This window comes from Eubalaena glacialis, chromosome 3 (assembly GCF_028564815.1).
Source record: "Eubalaena glacialis isolate mEubGla1 chromosome 3, mEubGla1.1.hap2.+ XY, whole genome shotgun sequence".
Classification (NCBI taxonomy): domain Eukaryota; kingdom Metazoa; phylum Chordata; class Mammalia; order Artiodactyla; family Balaenidae; genus Eubalaena; species Eubalaena glacialis.
In genome coordinates, this window is record NC_083718.1 from 81,564,417 (window position 1) to 81,585,545 (window position 21,129).

Here is a 21,129-nt window from a genome sequence, read left to right on the forward strand (position 1 = left end):
CTATTTCCAACCCATAATTTGCCACTCTCCCCTCCCCCATCCTGCAGCTGTCTCTGTCCTGGAACCAACCTGGCCCCTTGTCCTGGAGATGTCACCCCTTGCCTTTCAGTTTTGGGTCTTCCCTCCAGAAATTGTTTAGACACTGGGAAAGGAGGGAAGGTGACCCAGGATTGAGTTTGCTGGAAGTCCAGTGTCCCACCGGGAGGTAAGCCCAGGTTTAGGGGCTCTGCAGGTACCCCCCTCCCCTCCCCTGGCTCTCAAGTTTAGCTGTTATTGGCCAAAAGTTTCCGCCCCCTCAGGGAACTTGACTTTCCATTGGCCAGTCCCCAGTCACATGACCTTCCTTTCTCGGGGCTGTAAAGCTGGAGAGCCAGCAACAAGTTCAGCTGAAGACTGAAGCAAGAGCTGGGTCAGGTAATGCTGTAGCGGGGAAGGGGCCATAGAGATCCGTAAGAGAGTAAGGATGGAGGAGAGGAAGGGCAGAACTCTGAAGGGTTGGGCTCCACCGAGGATCTGCAGAGCTGTTTGTTACTTCTGGGCCGGCGGAAGAGGGATCATGGGCGGCCGTTTCCAAAACAGAAACTTGCTCTGGGTCCCCCAGACAAGTCCTAGGTCCTTTGCGTTAGAGGTTTGGGGGAACAACTCTTAGAGGGGTTGAAATTAGCTGGATGAGACTTCCCAGCTTTGTACAGAGAGGGAGAGCTCCCCCTTTAGCTGCCTTTTAGAAACAGCACAAGTCCCTGACAGTCCTTACAGGACGTTATGTTGAATCCTGCCTGAATGAAAAGAGAGGGAGTAGTGAGGAGGGAGTGGAGGTGGGTTTTCTTCCAAGAGGTTGATGAGAAGAAAGAGATCTGAAAATAGCAGGGAAGGGTGGAGATTAAACAGCAGAAGGAACTTCCTAATAAGGCGGTGAGATGCTGGCTTGGGAGGACTGGGAGATCTTTTGGAATGCTGGGTGAACCCAACCAAGAGAGAGATACCAACCAGGGTTTGGAACAGACTGTCTTCTGTTTGGGTCTCAGAAGTGTTTGTCTTGTTGACCCAAATACCGTTGCTGGTTTCCATGGAAACAGTGTGTCTGACATCACCCTGGTTGCCATGGTGCCTGGTTCTGGAGGACCTGAGCAGGCTGTACACAGCCAGGGATAAACAGGAACTTCAGACCAAGCTGCTGCTACTTCCTTCCTGCCACCACCTGTTAAGAGTCACACACAGCAACTGGGGATGGGGAGATGATGACAGAATGGCGGGCTTGGGGCCTGAGACCCTAAGGCAGCACAGTGATGGTTCTGTGGATGCCTGTAGAAAACGGCCAGGGGTGTCCTGTTGGACGTGGTGTGGGGAAGTCACTGCAGGCATTCTCCTGTCTCCTTGTGGGATGGGTGCATGTGTCTGGGAGGCATGGGTATTGGGGGATGCTGTGAGGGGTCCTTCATCTGTCCTGGGCTTGGATCTTGATTGGCAAGGGCCACAGGAGGTTTTTAGGGCACCATGTAGGACTCACACTAGCTCAAACAGAAGGGGAAGTGTGGTGGTTTCCCAAGGTAGAACTGCCACACTTCTACCCCAGCCTCACTTCCTTTTCCCAGGGTTTCCTTTCAGAGTCCTTTTCCACTTGCCACCTTTCTAGCCCGTCAACAAGCAGTCATGTAGTCTCCTCTAAAGGATCACAATCCGAGATTCGAGGGGGTCAGCTCCTCTATCCCTCCACCTTTATGCTGGGTCCCAATTGCCAGCCTGGGTGAATAGTCTAGGCCATGGATGGAGGGGTAGGTCCCTCTCTTCTTATCCTGCCTTGTGTCAGGCTTTGGAAGCTGGAGTAACTTCCCACGCCCACCTGGCCAAGTCAGAGCAGATTAGCAGGGGATAGGACCACAACCCTGATTTTTGTCCATGCTTTGCAAACTGTAAAGTGCTTTATACATGATGGCTGCCATAAATCCCTTTTGCCAGTCACCTTCAAGTTCCCTAAGATGAAATTCTGGAGTTTACTAAGAAGGGAAACAACTTAGAATGGAGAGTGAGAGTGACAAAGAGATTTACTAAAGGTACATTCAGGTGGATCTAAGCTATGTCAGTTGTTCTCAACCCTGGCTGCACATGAGAGTCATTTGGGAGATGTAAAAAAAATCCTTGCCTGAGCCTGACCCTTGAACACAGTTGTATCAGAATCTTAGGTGATTCCATTGTGCAGCCAGTGTGCAAGACCCCTGAACTAGACCATAGCAAGGACTTATGGTGGGTGATGGGTGGGTGACTTGGGGGTGAAGGAGGCCATTGAGTCTTCTTTTCTGGGCCCTGGGGAAGAAGGTGGTGATTATGGGGGAGGCTGGGGAGGTGAAGGGAGGGCTGGGTTTTTCCTCACTCTTTTTAGCTGTTCATCGTTGACAAGTCAAGTCAGCCAATTTTCTGGCCTTCATTTCCCTTCATTTTCCCTGACTATAACATGAGAGAGTTGGCCTGGATTTTTCCCAAAGCCCTTCCAGCCCTATGCTTCTCTGACCTTTCAAGGTCAGTTCCGTTTCCCAGTTTACCAAGGGCTCTTTCGGTCCCTGGCAGAGGCAGGCTTCACTGTGGCTGTTGGTACGTTATGATTTGAAAGGCAAATACTGCCCAGAAGAGTTGAGGTGTTGGGGTCAGAAGACTGGAACCAGGCTGGTTGTGGAAGTGGCTTCCCAGCCCTTAAACCTTGGAACCCGGTCCAGGCTGCTGTCTCCATCCTGCCTCCCCTGAAGGGAGCTGGGGTCCTTAAGAAAGACTTTCTTTGCAGGTGGCAGCCTCAGTAGCCTTGGGGACCTCAGCAACTATGGCCTCCTGCCCAGACTCGGACAATAGCTGGGTGCTTGCCGGCTCAGAGGTAGGAAAAGCAGGCCTGGGAGCCACATGGAATGGGGGTTCCTGCAGGGCTGGGCTGCTTGCTGGGTCTGTCCCCTTCCTTGGTCTTGGTGATCATGTGCATCACCTCCTGCTGGCTGTGAGAGGAACTGTAGTGGCAGGGAGAAGGCCATCAGGCCCCAGGAGTCAGGTGTTGGGACTTGGACCATGCCTTGAAAGAAGGAAATTGCTGGGGTAAACTGTGAGAAGCAGGGAAGATATTCTGGTGGGGAGACCAGCATGAGCAAAGGTTCTGAGGTAACAATGGGAGAGCCATGTTGGGGGAGACCAAGGAGGTCCGTTGGAGGAGGTGGAGACATGGGTCAGACGGTGTTGAAGTGAGGTTGGGCCAGAGCCTGGGAACCTCCAGAAGAGGCCTGAAGGGCCTGGCTCAAGCATTTGGGCCTCCTCTTTGATGGGAAATCGTGGAAGGGCTCTGAGTTGGAGGGAGTCAGGACCATCACTGCCTTGGGCAGAGCGGGCAGCCACTGTGTGGGCTGGGCGGGAACCGGGGGAGAGCGTTTTGAAGGTCCTGCAGTCCAGGTTGTAGTTGGTGGAGCAGGAGCCCAGTAGACTGCTGTGCCCTGAAGCCACTGAGAAGGGGGCCAGCGGGACTGGGGGGCTGAGTGTCTGGAGAAGGTTTGTCAAGGGCTTGGTATGTTCGTACCGCAGGGAGGGAAGAAGGTGAGGAGCTTGAGTTGGAGGCGTCGGGTTTGAGTGGCCTTGAGGAGACCAGTTGGGGGCAAGGGAGCTGCCCTCAGGATGATGCTGGGGCAGGACCCATGGACTAGGGCTGGCCGGCAGAGGGGACGGACACCATGCTCCCAGCCAGAGCCCTGGCCCCCTGTTGAGGTGCCTTTGCTGACAGCTGGGGGACCTTGGGCCAGTCGTTTCACCTCTCTGTCCTCCCCTGTAAAAGGGGAGTTGTGATTCTTGCCTGGTAGGAGGGGCCGTGAGAAAAAAGTGACTTGAAAATTGTAAAGAAACATACTAAGGTCAAGAATTATTCTTAGAAGGATAGCGGGAGCCATGGATGGGATGAGCGGGCGGTGGCCTGTCAAGGGGGGCGTAGGCGGAGAAAGGAGAGGCTGTGGCTGGACGGCCGGGCCAAGAGCACCTTGGGAGACAGGCTGGCTGTGGCTGGGGTGAGTCAGGCTTCTGTCAGCTCCTGGGAGAGGGCTGTGTGGGGAGGGGAGAAAGGCCAGAAAAGCTTGGAAGATGTAACTAGAGTGGGTGGCCCGTTGTGAGGGCAACTGTGGGGAAGCCCGCGGCGGTCGGGACCGTGATCCTTAGGCATCCAGGGGACTTTGTTCTCTTGCCATCCTCCCACCTTCCAACCAGTAACTGAGTTGGTCACTTGTTGGGAGGGAGACCCAGGCTCTAGCCGGCTTCTATGGGAAGGTAGGGGGCACCAGGTTTGTACAGTAGTCCACCGCCTTGGTCCAGTGGTGCTTCTTCATTTAACAGAAACTTGGCCTCCGAAAGTTCTCAGAGCAGCAAGTGAGGTTAGGGAATGGCCGAACACTGAGTCGAGCTGAGATGCTGCAGTGACAGCTGACCCCCGCCCCCTCCCCACTTTGGAGCAGCCCACTACTGAGTGTATTATATTTTTGTGAGATGTGGGTTGAGGTCCCTGAGCAGTGCGGTTGGTCCCAGGCACCCCAATAGAGCACCCCTTGGTTTTGTCCTGCTGTCCTTCCTCTGGAGCAGCCCTTCTGCTTGTGCCCCTCCCCCCAGAACCTGCCTGTGGAGACCCTGGGCCCTGAATCCAGGATGGACCCAGAATCTGAGAGAGCTCCCCAGGCCCCTTGGAGCCCCTCCAAGGCAGCTGCTGAGGAATTAGCTGGGACCTTGGATGGAGAAGGTAACAGGGCCCTACTGAGGGTGGGGTGCAGCCACCTCTCCTCCATGTTCTGGTGTTTCCCAGTTTCCTCAGGGAGACGGAGGCTGGTTGGTCTTATTTCTGGCATTAATCTCAATTTAAAACCTTCCCTCATTCCACCCTGGCTTTCTCCTGCCCCTTCCGACCTGGTTGGGGCCTGTGGGAGCCAGAGGGCTGTGTAGCACATTCCGTTGGGGGGTAGTGGTGTTTCTCCTTAGCCTTTTCTCCCGCCACAGAGACCCTGTTCCAGAGTGAGAGCTCCCAGTCCAGGCCCATTCTGCCAGAGGAGACTGAGGCCAAGGTGAGGACCTTCACTGGGGGAAGGGTAGGAGATGGGGGGGGGGGGCCGGGAGCTGCTCACGGCTGTGTCTGCATCAGGGTGTCCTGGAAGGTGATGATCGTGGAATGGAGCCCCCTGGCCCAGGAGACACAGAGGCCCAGGGAGACTTGGAGGAGACCCCCGAGGCGGTAGCTCTGGGACCGGACACACAGGACCTGGAGGATCAGGGTCCCCCCAACAGCCTGCCCTCATCCCCCCAGACAGGTGAGAGTTCTCCTTGTCTCCCCCTGTCACGATCCTTCTAGAAGGTGTGGGAGTGGGAATAGATATCGCTACTGAGCACAGCTCTGGGCCAGGCCCTAGGACTTAGCAGCTTGGTGCCCTCCTTAAATTGTATCAGTGAAACCTCACCACCACCCCTGGGGACACTGAGGCTCAGGTTAAGTCACACAGCCGGTAAGTGGCAGAGCCTAGGTCTGGTCGACTCTTTCGTCTCTGCCGTGGGGCCTCCTCTTTTCTTGCCTCTAGATTCAACTCTCATTCCCTGAGTCCCTTCCGTGTGTCAGCTCTGGGGAAGGAGGTTGGCTTCATGGCCTATGTAAGAGGTGGACTCGACTGAGCCCAGATGCAAGTCAGACCTATGAGGGGTGCAAAGAAGGAGGGGGAGGGTGGTCAGTCACGGGACAGGTCGAGGGGAAGGGAGAGGCAGGGACAGGTGGGGAAAGGGGCACACTGGAGGTGTCATTTGAGTGGAGCCTTGAGCAAAGTGTAGGATTTTAGTCGGTAGGGTGGGAGGAAGAGAACATTCCAGGCCAAGGCTGCAGCATCAACAAAGGGATGGGGGGCTCCCTGTCCTGTGCTGAGGAGGCTGTGTCCAACGCTGGTGGCAGAGGAGTGTATGAGTCCATCTCTGTTGAGGGGTGACAGGGTGGAGGGGGAGGCCGGGGGCTGGGGCCATTTAGGGGGCAACTGACAAAGCCGAGGAAGACCTGAACTAAGGCAGATACAAGGCGAGTGACGTTGAGATGTTTAGGTGTCGAATTGTCGAACTGTCTGCGTGTGGGGTGAAGAGGGAGGGCTGAGGTTGGCTAGGTGGGAGCAGTGGCATCTTGCCCTGCAGTGGGGGAACACCAGAAGAGAACCAGTTTGGAGGGCAGTGTGTTGAGTGTTTGGTCCCCAGGGACACCCAGGTGGGAGTGGCCAGGAGGCAGTCAGACGTCCACGCCTGGAGCTCCAGGGAGGCCAGGTTGGGAGTGACCGATGAGGGACTCATCTGCTCTGCGGGGAAGCCAGCGGGGTGGGTGAGATAGCAGGTGACTGTGTGTATGGTGAGAAGAGCAGAAAAGCAGAAATGGTGCCAGGGGGACCTCTGCCTCTAGGACCGGGAAGAGCCAGGGACTGAGCGGAGGCATTGGGAAGGAGTGGCCAGGGTTCAGGCAGAACCCAGAGCCGGGAGGGTGCTCCACGTGAGGCACGTGTGGGAGGAAGGAGTGCACTTTTAGGGTGAAAGCTGCTCTTGCAGTTTGCAGATTGAAAGGACTGGTCTCCCCCCAGATGTAGAGAACAAACGTATGGACACCAAGGGGGCAAAGTGGGGTGGTGGGATGAATTGGCAGATTGGGATTGACATATATACACTAATATGTATAAAATAGATAACTAATAAGAACCTGCTGTATAAAAAATAAATAAAATTCAAAAATTCAAAAAAAAAAAGAAAGGACTGGTCTCCCGCCTCCAGACTGGGCAGGCGTGGTCACTGATGCCCTGGCAGACGTGGGCAGGGTCTCCACGTGCCCCCTCTGTGGTCAGGGCTGGGGGCCTCTCGTGTTTGCTTCTGTTTCCCGTCTCTCTGTATGTCCCATCGCTTCTGTTGCTTTACTGCCCTGTCCCTATCCCTTCCTCCAGCTTGGATCAGGGAGGAGGCCCGCTGCTCCAGCAGTGAGGACGACACCGACATGGACGTGGAGGGTCTGCGGAGACGGCGGGGCCGGGAGCCCAGCATTCCTCAGCCTGCGGCCCCGCTGGGTGTGGAGGACCAGGCCGGGGCTGAGGGTGCGGGCAGGGAGCTGGGCATCTCCCTCAACATGTGTCTCCTCGGAGCCCTGGTTCTGCTGGGCCTGGGGATCCTCCTCTTCTCCGGTGAGTGGTCCCTCTCCTCATGAGGCCTTAAGCCTCCACTCTGGCCCCTTCTGCCCTCCTGCCGCACTTTCACTCCATTTCACCCCCTCCTCTGAGGGCCTGCCCAGACTCCTCTGTCTCCATTTCAGGTGGTCTCTCAGAGGCTGAAAGTGGTGAGTGAGGACGGGCCCTGACTGGTTCGTGTCTGTCCCCTTCCAGCCCTGAGGGAGGCTGATGGGGGCAGTTCTCTGGGTCAGGAGTAGGGATGCTGGGGGCTGTACCTTTTTTTGCTCAGTTATAGGTCTTGTCAGCTATTCAGGTTGACCCTTGACCCTTTACCTCGCTGGACTCTCAGCCATAGGGCGGGTACAGGGCAGGAGGGTGACTGTGTGTGTGTGTGTGTGTGGGGTGGGGGTGGGGTGGAGGTGGTGGGGGGGAGGAGAGGGCTCTGTGTGCCTTGGGGCCAGTTTCAGGATTTCACTTTCCCACAGGGCCCGTGGAGGAAGCGGACCTGCAGGTCTTCCCAGATACCGGCTCGGATACTGAGATGCTGGAGGCTGAGGAGGATGGGCAGGCATGTGTGACACTCTGCATTGGTGTGAGGGGCCTGGTGGGGGAGATTCAGGGCTGCGGGGGTGACTGGCTCCTTTGCCCTTAGGATGGGCTAAAGCAGCAGCTGCAAACCTCAGCGCCCCCTGACAGTGTTCCCAGCCTGCAGAACATGGCCCTTCTGCTGGACAAGCTGGCCAAGGAGAACCAGGATATCCGGCTGCTGCAGGCCCAGCTGCAGGTGGGCACAAGCAGGAGGGGGTGGGCTAGACACCCTCCCTAGGCCAGGTGTCTGTCTGTCCTAGTGTCCTCCCCCAAAAGAAGTTTCCTGTGTTCACCCACACACCTTGATCCCCTCCCTTTCCCACTATAGTGAAGTCACCTTCTCAGTTCTCTGTTCATGTCCTGCATGCTAAGGGTTAGGCCAGGACTGGCATACCTGCTTCACGTGGCATGCCACCTCTGCTTGATTGGCGTGGTCCACCTGGAGCATTGTGTGGAGAAGGATTTGAAGAACATGCCAAGGCTCAATGGGAAAGAAGTGCTGAGATCAATTAGTAATATCTGCTCTGGGTATGGGAGGTGGAAATTGGACAACGACAGCCACATCTTGCCTATCTTTTGGTGAATCGGAGAAGTGTGTGCTTAAAAAGGACATAGAAGCTGAGGCCTGTGATGGAATTTGGGGATCCCAGGGTCTGGTGAAGGGTGCAGATGGGGCAGGGGATGAGAACCAAATCCTCTGAGTTTCCCAGGCCATAAAGTCTATGATGGAATGGAATCAGGGTAGAAGGCACTGGGGCCGTCCTTGACTCCTCCTTGTGCTCTCCATCCCTATTCCCATTCCAGGCCCAGAAGGAAGAGCTTCAGAGCCTGATGCATCAGCCCAAAGGGCTGGAAGAGGAGAATGCCCGGCTCCGAGGGGCCCTACAGCAGGGCGAGGCCTCCCAGCGGGCCCTGGAGTTAGAGCTGCAGCAGCTGCGGGCCCAGCTCCAGGGCCTGGAGGCTGACTGTGTCCGGGGCACAGATGGGGTGTGTCTCTATGGGGGCAGAGGCCTGCGGGCTGGCAAGGTCACCAAGGAGCAAGGCCCAAGGGGGCAGGTGCCAAGCCCTGGCTTCCTGGAGCAGAAGAAACAGCTAGAGGCTGAGGCCCAGGCATTAAGGCAAGAGTTGGAGAGGCAGCGGCGGCTGCTGGGGTCTGTGCAGCGGGACCTGGAGCAGAGCTTGAGGGATGCGGGCCGAGGGGACCCAGCCCATGCTGGCCTGGCTGAGGTGGGTCACAGGCTGGCCCAGAAGCTGCGGGGCCTGGAGAACTGGGGCCAGCGCCCTGGGGTCCCTGCCAATGCCTCAGAGGCCTGGCATCAGGAGCCTCACTTCCAGAGTTCCAGGGAGTGGAGCGGAAAGGAAAAGTGGTGGGATGGGCAGAGGGTCCGGAAGACTGACCACTGGAAACATAAGAAGGAGGAATCTGGCCGGGAAAAGAAGAAGAGCTGGGGGGGTGAGGAGGACAGGGAGCTGGTGGGGAGGTGGAAGGAGGGCAAGCCAAGGGTGGAGGAGTGGGCCAGCAAGAAGGATGGCAAGCGAAAGGGTTCTAAGGAGCCCCCCAGGAAAAGTGGGAGCCCCCACTCCTCCAGAGAAAGGCAGAAACACCCTCAGTGGAAGGAGGGGGCTAAAGACAGGCATGACCCCCTGCCACTCTGGGCAGAGCTGTTGAGGCACAAGTACCAGGCACCCCAGGGCTGCTCAGGCGTGCACGAGTGTGCCCGCCAGGAGGGCCTGGCCTTCTTTGGCATGGAGCTGGCCCCTGTGCGGCAACAGGAGCTGGCCTCTCTGCTGAGAACGTACCTGGCGCGGCTGCCCTGGGCCGGGCAACTGACCGAGGAGCTACCCCTTTCTCCTGCTTACTTTGGTGAGGACGGTATCTTCCGCCACGACCGCCTCCGCTTCCGGGACTTTGTAGATGCCTTGGAGGACAGCCTGGAGGAGGTGGCAGTGAGACAGACAGGTGATGACGATGAGGTGGATGACTTTGAGGACTTCATCTTCAGCCACTTCTTTGGAGACAAAGCACTGAAGAAGAGGTGGGCAAGCTGTGGGGGAGTTGGGTCAGTGGGACAGAGCAGGAGGCAGGAGGTGATGGTAGGGGGTGTGAAGGAGCCAGGGCCCTGAGCTGGGGCGGGGTGGCGGGGTGTTCTTCAATTTGAGGTTTTATCTCTGCTTTTAGGTCTCCCCTCCCCCCTAGCCAGTACTTTTCCTGTCTTCCCTGAGGGCAGGAAGCTGCCTGTGCTCACCCCAGAGTGGTCCCGGGGAGTCCCCTTTTGGGCTGGGGGGATTTTTCCTCCCGAGTTACCCTGTACTGCCCATACCTGCAAGAGAGATTGCTTCCCACCTTCCCACCTGCCCAGCTGGGGTCTTCATCCTGGGAGACCAGGTCTGGCCACACTCCCCTCCCCCCAGTATGATTGATGGTGACTGCCTGTGTCGCCTGTCTTAAGAGGAGCAGGGTCCCCTCTCCTCAGGGAGCGCCTTCTCATCATGCGGATGTGGCGTTGTTGTCTAAAGGCCTCTTACTGCCCCCCACCATGCCTCTCCACAGGTCTGGGAAGAAGGACAAACACTGGCGGAACCCCAGAGTTGTGGGGCCCAGGGAGGAACACAGCCACCAGCGCCAGGGCTGAGGCCCCGTGCTGTCTGTCCCCTGGGAACCGTAAAACTGCCACCTCCCTTGGCTCGTTTGGTGTCCTTGGATATCCTTCACCGAGGAGAGCGGAAATCACCCAGCCCTGCACTGAAACCACTTTTGCTAGAAAAAGGTCTTAGCTGGACCTGCCTTGCTATCTATGCAAATGTATGCAAATGTTCAGGGCCCTGGGCCGTGACTCTTGCAGCCTGATCGTGTCACGCCAGTGTGAAGGGGGGATGGGAGAGAAGCCTGTTTTTTGGGGGTGGGGTGGAGGTAGGGGGGGTGGGGGCAATTCTGATTCTGAAGCCAGAGAGCTTTCCTCCTCTTGTGTGTGTGTGTGTGTGTGTGTGTGTGTGTATGTCGGGGGCGGGTGGGGGGGGGGGAGTGGGCCCCTTGGCTGCACGCACTGACCCGGGCCCCCTGGGATTTGACTAGCCTGGCTGGCTGGGGGCCCAGCATGAGGGCTTCCCCTGGCGTTTTGTTAGATTTGGAAGGAGCTGTCCCCAGGGGGGTAAAACCCCCTTTTAAGCCTTGCTGCTCACCTCCCCACGTGAACTGTAGACTCAGATCCTAATAAAATGCTGTTGGAGCTGTGACATTGGGTGGAGGCTCTGTCACTTGGGGCTGTTTCTAAGCACAAGGGACATCCACACCCACCGCCTTGTAGGCACTGGTACTCACCTTCTCCCATATACTCCTCTCCCAGTCACCTCACCCTCGCAGCAAACCTCAGGCCCTCTGGGCTGGAGCTCCCCATTTTGCTCACAGCTGCCTTGGCTGCACCCCTGGGAGATGTAGAAATATGCGAATGGGTTTTGGAGTCTGGGCCTTGGGCTCAAATCCAGTTTGAGTGATTTTGGGCAAGTTAATCCCTGGGAGCCTTGGGTTTCTAATCCTCAGAAAAGGAGACTGAGGGGCTGGAGAAGAGATTAAATAAAGCAATGTAAACCAAATACCTGTCTTGTATTTGGCACTCAAAAGTGATTTCACTCCCTTCAGGGTGTGGAGGAGGGAGGAGAAGGGGACCCCCAACCCACCCCCCACACCTCCCCCAGGATTGGGGAGGTGAGGAAACCACTAGGTGGCGCCTCGGCTCCACATTTGCTCCAGACATCCCCTCCCTCACTACTTAGTACCCCAAATCTTGGACCCCCCCCCCACTGACTTGGGCCGGCTCTCTGGCTAGCTCTCCCAGGAAGACCCAGAATCCCCTGGGCTTCTCTTTAGGAAGTCCTTCCTGACTGGGATTCTTGATTGGCCTGGAAAGCCCCTTGGGAGTGTAGGGGACAGAATGATGGTGTGACTTCAGGCCAGGTCAGGGGAGTGTGTTAGTAAAGCTGAGGGGGCCTGCCCAGAAGGGGGCTGTAATTGAAAGCAAGTGCTTCTGTAACACTGCGACTGCTGGGCCACTCACTGTTAAAGGGCTTTAAGTGTATTAGCTCATTTAATTCAGCTGTGGGGTGGGGCGAGGCAGGCTGGGCATGGAACGAGGTCCACTCATTCAGCAAACATTTACAGTCTATTGTGTACCAGAGGCAGTGAGGCACTGAGAATACAGAGGCGTGTTAAGGAGTTTATAGTCCAGTGGAGCCTGCTTTCTGCAGCACGAGGGACTGCAGTTAGACCAAAGGAAGAACTTCCTCCAAGGCAGAGGGTCAGTGAAAGGGGGCTTTAGGAAAGGAGTCTTCTATTTCTGGAGTTGGGGGTCAGGAGGAGCAAGTACAGGTTGGCCCGGGGCCAGGGTCTGGATCTGGCATCCTGGCTTTGTGGACCATTTTCCACATGAGGAGGCCTATTTTCCTCGGTTCACATTGCTCACCTTCTGCAGGTGCTCAAAATTTATGCTGCCTGGATTCAGGCTAGGCCTTAGGCAGTATTCCGTGTCCTGGGAGGGGGGCTGTGCTTAGGGGAGGGGACACAAACTGGCCCCCTGGGTTCCCAGAGGGTGTGGGCTGCTTGGGGCTTCTCAGTTTCATTTCTAGGGCCCATTTCCTTCATTTGCATAACGAACTCTCAGGGACGCTAGGAAGTTCCCCCAAGCCCCCTCCTCTTTCTTAGCCACTCAGGAAGTAGATATGCTGAGCTGGAGGTTTCTGACACTGCTGAATCAGGAAGAAAAAGCCATGAACCCAAGGGGTATGTTGGGGAGGGGCCAGGACACCGGGGCCACTGGCCATTCCAGTTACCTTCTCGGTGATCCTTATGCCCATCACAGGCCATGAGGCCACCCTCTCCGTCACACCCATGCACCCACAGCAGCACTGGTAAAGTGGGGGGACCCCAAGTCCCAGATCATAGGACGCTCTCTGGTGATAGGCCCAGCATGTGGAGATGAGCCAAGGGAGGCTGGAGCTGGGGGACAGTGCTCCCTCCTTCCCACGTGGCCGGGGGACAGCTCCTGGCCATGCAGGGGCGGGGAGAGCCTGTGTGTAGACCCCCTGGACTCTGCCACACGGCCCGGCTTGGCCTCCAGGGTCTGGTCTGGGCCCTTCCAATTTAAGCACTTGGTATTTTAAGCACTTGGCTCTTCTGCCCTTTCCTCTGGGAACTTCCCCAGCTAAGAGCTCAGCTCCGGGGTGCCTTCGGGGAATCACTGGAGTTGGGGCCCAGTGGGCCCTCTTGGGCCTTCCCCTCTCAAATGGAAAAATTCTGCTTCCTTTGGCCAGTCCCCCAAACTTATTTCCCTGCTGTCCCCCAACCTGCTGTTCCTCCCTCCCATCCCTGCCCTTCATTCTTCAGCCTCACCCCCTTTCCCATTGCCCTCAGCTCAGCCTTCTCTCACCACTGCCCCCTCCAGCCCTTACCTCCTCCAGGATCTTCTCCGTCTCTTCCTGCCTCCCCGGGTCCTCCAGGCCCCAGCTTTTCCCTCCTGCCTTTCACTCCCACCCATCCTGGTGAATGGGAGCATGGGGGTGGCGGCTAGAGTGCGGTGGTGGTCACCTTCAGGCCTGCACCACGCCATAAGCTCCTCGAGGGTCAGAGGCATGTGTTCCTTTTGAGAACCACTCCCAGCCCCCTCTGCCGGGCCCAAGGACATGCTGGATTCGTGGGCTCTTGCCATGGGAACCTCCCAGGGCCACCCTGGTGTCGGGATGTCTCCTCCTCCCATCTTGTTCTGGGTCACAGACGTTCCCGGTCCCTTCACACTTCACATGCTCACAGAGGGTCCAGAAGGGACACCGCAGGGTGCGGGTGTGGGGCTGTTGTCCTGAACCCAGACAACATCCGGTCCCTCCTCTCTGCTTTCACCACTCAGCCGTCTGAGCCACAGAAGCTCCTTATTACTAATTCTTGGTGAGTTGTCCGAGTTCCCTATACCTCCTCTGTGAGCCTTCCCTTAAGGTTGCTGCCCATCTCTCTGGAAGCCCTTGGCTTCCGGAATAGGCCCTGCCCACATAGAACCAAAGCAGGCCCCTTCCCCACTCACCCGTTCTTTATCCTGGGCCAGGTCTCTTCTCACTAGACCTGTGGCCCGGGCAAGCTTTCAATCAGGAAACCGTCTCCGGTCTCCACCACGGCGCACCTATGGGCCTCCTCGCTTTAGGGCTAGGCTTTCTCATCACTGAAGTGAGACTGTGGATCCCCCCTCGCGGGTTGTTGTGATGATGGAGTGAGTCACCCAAAGACAAAGGAAAAGACTTTTAAACTGTAGAGTACTGTCAAAAAAGTTTTAGTTATTTTTATTTTACTTAACCTCTAAGGGGAAGCCGAGGCCTCTGTGAACTACTGATATGGGAGCAGAGGGTGTTGGTTCCCAAACCACATAGTAGGAGCTGGCGGGGAAAAGATGCCAACTAGCATTCAAGACTCAACACTGTGGTAGGTGCCCGGGGGGACCCCAATCCTTACTCCTGAGGCTAATTGGATTAGTTTAACACCGAGCAGAGTTTTAAAAGTACTCTCTTAATGGTGCCAGGGAGGTGAAGAGGAAGGAGGGGGTGGCCTTTGAGCTGGACCTTGAAGATAATAGGATAGGTGATGGGGAGGGGATTTCAGACGGGCAAAGGTGAGGCCTTAGGGGTGGGTGGATGGACCCGTCCGGTGGTCAGATGGTGTTAAGTTCATGTTCCTGTAAGGGAGCAAGTTCTCCCACAGGCCTGCCTGCAAGTCTAAGGGGGAGCTTTACCATAGCAAATGGGGAGGGGTGCCACTGAAGGCACTGAGGGGCAGGGGGCACGAAAAGGAAGATACACACGGGTGCAGAGCAGCTGGCAGCCGGAAGGGTGGAATGGAGAGATGTGAAATTGGAGGTTGTTAGGAGGTGTCCGCCAGCAGCTCAGGAGGGAGATCACACAGGCCTGATTTAGAGCTGTGAATTAGAATGGACTGGCCTTGGATGGGACAAGGACAAGGGAGAGGGAGGAGTCAAGGACACCCTGAGCTTCCCAGCCTCATGACAGGTGGATGACTGCAACCTCATGCAATATCGGGAAATAAATCAGGAAGGGCCGAAGCTGGTTTTGTAGGGGAGGGGATGGGGGTGAGGTGGAGGTGGGGTGTGTGGGCAGGGTTGGGGCGGGGAAGCTGCTGGGCTTGATTGTGCAGGATGTGGAATAGGGATAGAGCCAGCCTCCCAGCAGGTCTCCCCTCTGCTCCATCAAGTTGCATGTCCCCACCTCCCAGTCCTTGTGTCCCTCCTACCCCCCACCCCATGCCCACATTCCTTTCCAGGTCAGGGGCCCTTTGGAGAAATTCTTACCAGTCTGTACACTTACCTTTACTGGGCCTGATGGGAGACACCCAGCAGAGGGGAGTGACTCGCCCACTGAGGTCATCACTGAGACCCTTTTCAAAGTCAAAGTGACAGGTCATTGGGTGGGGCAAGACGGGCAGAAACCTGAAGCCATGCACCGTGCAGAGGGAAGTGTTAGACGGCCCCCTTTGGAAGCTCAGTCACTCATGGGCCAAACAGACCCGCCAGAAATGCTTGCTCATCTGGAATGTGGCCTGGGCCCTCGTGGAGGCAGTTTTGTAGGGAGGGCCCAGTGCAGGAACCGTGGCATGAGGCCTGCAGAGAAACAGGACACCCCTCTCATCTCCCAGGGCTGGGAACTTTCAGAGCCTTTTCTCTACCTTTTATCTCACGGAGTAGACCTTAAAGAAGGGAAGGCCATGAATCTCTCTCTTTTATACAGATGAAGAACTGAGAGTGAGAGAGGAGGTGACTTGCCTCAGGTCCTATCATAGCTGGACAGTGACAGTGGAGGAAGACTGGCCCCCGGGCAGCCCTTAGGACACCAGTGGGCATTTGAAGTGTCTGGAACTGCTGCTTGCCACCCCCCCAGTGATGACCCCCAGAGCTGACCCAGAGGTTGGAAACAATATCTGAGCTCCCATCTGTGGGTCTCTTTAACCAACTCCTCCTCCCTGGGCCTGTGTGTCCCCTACTTCAGCTACTTGGGGCACCTGGCCCTGGAGGCATTTCCTCTCTGACCACCAGCTGCCACCTGATTGGCCCCAGCTTGTGGGTAGAAGGCCAGCCCTGGAAGGGCCTGTCATGAGCATCAGTCCTACCTCTTTTGTTGTTCAGAGGTGGAAAATGAGGCCCCGAGAGGGAAGTGACTTGTCCAAGGTCACAAAGCTTGCTAGGGACAGAGTGGAGACCAGAGCCCAGGGCTGCTGACCCCTGACTAAGAGTCCCCTGTTCTTCCTGCCTCCGCTCCTCTCTCTGGCTCTTCGTGCTTGGCACTTAGGCTCTGAGGTGAGGTCTGGACCAGCGGCTTGCTCCAAGGCAGGTCTTCCTCTGCTGCCCCAGGAGCAGTGACTTCACTCATGGCTCCTTCTGCAGAGATGCCTGGTGGTGGCCACAGGGGGGCAGCAGTGGGAGGGACAGGAAGGTGGCCCTGCGGTGGACTGGGCTGGGAGGGAGAGAGGGACCTCTGAGAGCAGCCCTGGAACCAGAGCAACTGCGTGTGGGGTTATGAGGTCTCAGGCTTGAGGATACCCATAAAGGGCCCTTCTAGCCTCAAGAGTGAATCCAGGCTCCCCAACTCTCTGCCTAAGAGCCCCCATTCATTCACTCATTTATTTATTTGTCAATCACTTACGGAGCACTTATACTCTGTGCCTGGCCCTGGGCTGGTACCACTTGATATTCTTTCCAGCAACCTGGTGGGTGTTGAGTTCAGAGTTGGGGGGAGAAACATGGGAAGGAGTGGCCACTGCCTCCTGAGGCCAGGCCTGCAGGGCCAGGGGGCTGCCCTGGCTGGGAAAATGCTGGCTTTGGAGCCACACAGACCTGGCTCCACCACTTCTAGCTCCTGACTCTGAGGCACGTGTCTCAATCTCCTTTGGAAAAAAAAATCAACGTTTATCACTAAGATTGTTAAATAACAGTCCCAAAGGGGAAAGGTGAGGGGGAGGGATAAATTTGGAGTTTGGGATTAACTACTATATATAAAATAGATAACCAACAAGGACCTACTGTATAGCACAGGGAACTCCATTGGTCTGCTGGAGGGGGCACACTGTCTGGTGGGAGGTTGGTTGCTCCCCTGGCATCCCCTTGAGCGAGCAGCCTCTCACCTCCAGGCACATCTTCTGCCTGATGCATTTCTTAAAGCTAGAGAACCGGACAAAGTGAGAGCTGGCCATACTTTATATTTTCTCTGGCTTCATCCTCACTGGGTACTTAAAGAATTTGGGGGAGGGGGTTCATGAGAGGAGTGGGACCCTAAGTGTCAGAGTCTTCAGTTGTTTGTTTGGAAGTTGTTTTGCCCCTTCTCTTTGGTGTGGGATCCCAGGGTTGGGGGCAAAGTACAGCAATCTATTTGGTGAATGCCTGGGCAAATCTTTTAGTTATAATGAGCTTCGGTTGTCTCATTTTTAAGTAGGGGCAGTATTGTTTATGTCATATGATTGAGAAAAGATCTGGCACATAGTAAAGGCTCAATAAATATTAACTATTAGCTATCTGGGGGGAGATAAGTGAGTAAATTGACAGTTACAATGTAGTGTAAGATGCTATGTAGGGGTGAGCATAGGGTATATCAATCAGGAGCATAGAAAACAGGTGTCTAAGTCAGATGGGGTGGGAGGTCAGGGAAGGCTCACTGGAGGAGGCAAGACAAGCTAAGTGTTAAAGTACAAGTCGGAGTTTGTTTCACGGCAAAAAGATGGGAAGGGTGTTTCAGGCAGAGGGAACAACATCTATGAGGATGCATAGAGCTATTTCCAGTTTATATCAGAGCATCCTGCAAGTGGTAATTTATATCAATTTTCCCTCTCCAATTCTGGGATGAAGGCTCTCATGCCCCATGTTTTGTTTGTTTGTTTGTTTGTTTTGCCATGCTGAGCAGTATGTGGGATCTTAGTTCCTAGACCAGGGCTCGAACCTGCGCCCCCTGCATTGGAAGGGCGGAGTCTTAACCACTGCACCGCCAGGGAAGTCCCTCTCATGCTCCCCTTTTTTTAAAAAAATAAATTTATTTATTTATTTTTGGCTGTGTTGGGTCTTTGTTGCTGCGCGTGGGCTTTCTCTAGTTGTGGTGAGCGGGGGCTACTCTTCGTTGCAGTGCGCAGGCTTCTCATCTTGGTGGCTTCTCTTGTGGCGGAGCACGCACTCTAGGCGCGCAGGCTTCAGTAGTTGCAGCACGTGGGCTCAGTAGTTGTGGCTCGCAGGCTCTAGAGCACAGGCTCAGTAGTTGTGGCACACGGGCTTAGTTGCTCCGCAACATGTGGGATCTTCCCAGACCAGGGCTCGAACCCGTGTCCCCTGCATTGGCAGGCAGATTGTTAACCACTGCGCCACCAGGGAAGTCCCTCATGCTCCCTTTTTAAGCTGTCTTGAAATTGCCTGTCTCCCATGAGAATAAACGCTGAGAGCAGGCTCTGTTTGGTTTACTGTTGCATCTCTAGCAGTACCTGGCACGTTTTAGACATTTAAATACATGTTGAATGAATGAATGAATGGACTTCTCTCCATCAGTTTCTCATAGACTCAGACTCCCCCTCTTTTCTTTCTCTGTTGTACTACTTCCTTACAACCCCACCCCATTCTGTCCTTCATCTGCCAGGCTCCATTGGCCCTGAAGCAGTGATCGTCAAACACATGAGGACTGATTCACAAGTCACATCTACATTGACCACGCCAGCAGAGGGAAATGCTTGGGTCAGCTGGACAACGACCATGGGAAGATAAACTGGAACCAGAGCACGGAGCTGAAGCAAGGGTAATTGGTGGTGTTGCTGAGCCAGTATGGCATCTGGTTCCACTGTGGGACAGGCTTGCCCTGGAGGGGCAGACCTTGGTACCTCCTGCTCAGGGTTCCCTCTGCCTGGGCAGGGTTGGAGGGGCACTGACAAGCCCAGCTCCTTCCTCTTCTAGGCTCTGCAGAGCTGTATGAGCTGCTCCCCTGCAGGCTCATCCTGTCTCTGGGTGTGTTAATACAGTGAGCAGGCTTCCTTCAAACAGGGCTTCCTTCTAAGCTGTCTTCTGGGTCAGTGAGGCAAACCTCTCTTTAAATGGTCCGCCCCTTTAGTGAGGGGTGACTCTCAGAGGTAACTGTATTCCTGAGTTCTGGGGGTACTTCTCTGTTTTCGGGAGCCAGCACTGACTTCCTCAAGTGTCATCTTCTGGAACCCTCATCGGGCAGCAGTGTCCGGCATCTCTGGCTTCCAATCTCAGTCCCCAAGAAATCTGGCCGCTCCCTTCCTGGGTGGTCTCCGCTCCTGTCAGACACTCCTGCTCCTTCCCCCTTTCCTGCCTCACCGTCTGCAGCAGCCTGGCCTTTAGACCAGCCTGTTCTACCCTAAAAATAGTGCCTCACATTTGTGCAGTCCTGTACAGATCAGGAAAGCTTTCCACACATATTCATGTATTTGATGTTCCCTTTGGCTGTGGAAGGAAGGAGGAGCAGATGTTATATAAAGAGTTTCATGGGCCCTGGGAGGGAAGCACTTCTCTGGGGAGTACTTGAGCAAGTGACCTTGGAGGGTAGGGTGGATTGGTGGGTGAATTTGAAGGTTGAATGGTTTCTGGTGATGACAAGGCCCAGGGTGTGTCCATGGGAGCTGGTGTCTGAGGAGGAGAGGAAAAAAAGCCTTTGGACATCTGAGGTCAAGGCTTTGAGCTGTCAGGGTGTTGGATGGGCTGACCACTTGGATAGTGAAATCACTGAGAATGACGATGGGAACCGCCTGGAAACGAAGACAAGGCGCCAGTGGCTGAGTCTCAGTACATGAGAACGACCACCAGGATTGGTGGTTGTCAACACTGAAGAGGGGAAAAGCGTAGCTCAGCCAGGTGGTATGAGTCTTAGAGAAGCCAGAGTTTTCCAAGAAGCAGAGGAGGAATGGTCTGGAAGCTGAAATGGGGCGGGAGGGAGACGACAGACACCAAGTTTATGTATGCTGAGGTCTGAGGGCTGGGGGAGAATAAAAGGCCTCCCCTGGGAGGGTAATAGGGGACAGTGAGGTTCAGTTGAGGCAGGGAGCAGGAGAGAGCTACTGAGAAGAGGCTGGGGTATGGGGGATGTTTTCTGATCACTGGGAATTCCAGGGGGCTTTATTCTAGGAGGGGTGTGGGGAAGGGGTGGGGTGTAGTTTGGTCAAGTGAGGGAAGAGACTGGGAGTTCTGACTTCTTAGTGATGACTCAGGAAAGCAGGAGTGTTAGTGCAGTTAATCCTTTTTAGTCTCTGCTGGCAGAGGTGGGATTGGTGCTCTCAGTGGAGTCCCAAATAAACGCTTGTTGAAGGTGAGCTGGGAAATCTGATCCTGTGTTGGAGTATAAACTTTGAAATCACACAATGCTCAGAATAAATAACTCCATATTTGGATGACACTTGAGAATATACAAAGCATTTTTATTGTACTTTATCATTTTTTTCCTCATTTCCTTCTTATTGTAACCCTGTGAGGTGGCTACATTCCTGCGAATTGTCAGAACCGGGATTACAACTCCATGCTGCCTTCTAAGTGCATGGTTATGTACAGTGCTTTCAGAGTTGCTTACAAGAAAAAAGACCTTCCCGAAGTCCATTCTTTGTGCACCTGACCATTGACCATTCTACTTTCCTTAGCTTCTCCTGTGCCATCTTTTCAATATTCAGAGAATTAATGGTTTTTCCCAAAGAAAACCTCACTTATCTTGATATGATAGCTTGTAAAATGGAGGCAGTAATGGGTTGCAGGCTCTGTTTTGACAAGCTCAGAGAGATACAGGGCAGCGAGTCATAGCTAAAGATGACTCCACTTACTTAACTGGGACTAGCTGTCAGCTGCTGTGGGCAGAAGTGGGAATTCAGGGAAGGGGCAGATCACCACCACTTATTTTTGCCCCTTGAACTCCTGGCTGAGAGCTAGACTCCAGATAAAACTAGGTAATCTCAAAAAACAAACAAACAACCAAAAACCAAAAACCAAAAGATAAAAAAACCAACTAGGTAATCCCGTCCAGGGGTGGCTTCAAAGCCCCTTTTAAACTTATTCTACTGATGTCATTCCAAGCTCTCTCGCTTCAGAAAACCTTTGGAGAGGAGGCTGCGGCTAGAAAAGCGATGTGAATCTTCTCGCTGGGCTTAAAGGGTCGAACTGTAGTGGCCTCTCCAATTATAAAACCCGTTTAACAATAAAATAACGCGTTTTTTATTGAACCTCAACAATAAAATAAAGCGTCTAAGCTCCTCCCCAGCATGACGTCACCAGACACACCCCTCGGGTCCTCGCCTCATTTCATATCCAGAAAGACCTATTTTCACTGTGGGGCATATACGGATTTGCTTTATCACATGCGTTTA

At 54.9% G+C, this 21,129-nt stretch overlaps 1 protein-coding gene across 3 annotated transcripts; it reads left to right on the forward strand.

Annotated features, from left to right (window-relative positions):
- The first annotated feature begins 333 nt into the window (after positions 1-333).
- Positions 334-10,646, forward strand: PBXIP1 (PBX homeobox interacting protein 1). 3 transcript variants are annotated; one of them, XM_061183385.1, is made up of 11 exons: positions 334-414; positions 2,774-2,860; positions 4,615-4,741; positions 4,996-5,060; positions 5,138-5,303; positions 6,948-7,181; positions 7,310-7,333; positions 7,652-7,734; positions 7,819-7,950; positions 8,559-9,790; positions 10,306-10,646. In XM_061183385.1, the coding sequence occupies exons 2-11, from the start codon at positions 2,810-2,812 to the stop codon at positions 10,385-10,387; spliced, it is 2,196 nt and encodes a 731-aa protein (XP_061039368.1). In that variant the 5' UTR covers positions 334-414; positions 2,774-2,809; the 3' UTR covers positions 10,388-10,646. The 3 variants fall into 3 exon arrangements, with proteins under 3 accessions (XP_061039368.1, XP_061039370.1, XP_061039369.1); XM_061183386.1 differs by lacking the exon at positions 334-414 and adding an exon at positions 2,543-2,586; XM_061183387.1 differs by lacking the exon at positions 7,310-7,333.
- The last annotated feature ends 10,483 nt before the right edge of the window (positions 10,647-21,129 follow it).

What these genes read in the sequence shown, in the direction of transcription:
- PBXIP1 (XM_061183385.1), top strand. Translation starts at nt 2,810, where the DNA reads ATGGCCTCCTGCCCAGACTCGGACAATAGCTGGGTGCTTGCCGGCTCA. An exon ending in GGGGATCCTCCTCTTCTCCG is followed by an intron (nt 7,182 to 7,309) that starts GTGAGTGGTCCC and finishes TCTCCATTTCAG; the next exon opens with GTGGTCTCTCAGAGGCTGAA. An exon ending in TCTCTCAGAGGCTGAAAGTG is followed by an intron (nt 7,334 to 7,651) that starts GTGAGTGAGGAC and finishes ACTTTCCCACAG; the next exon opens with GGCCCGTGGAGGAAGCGGAC.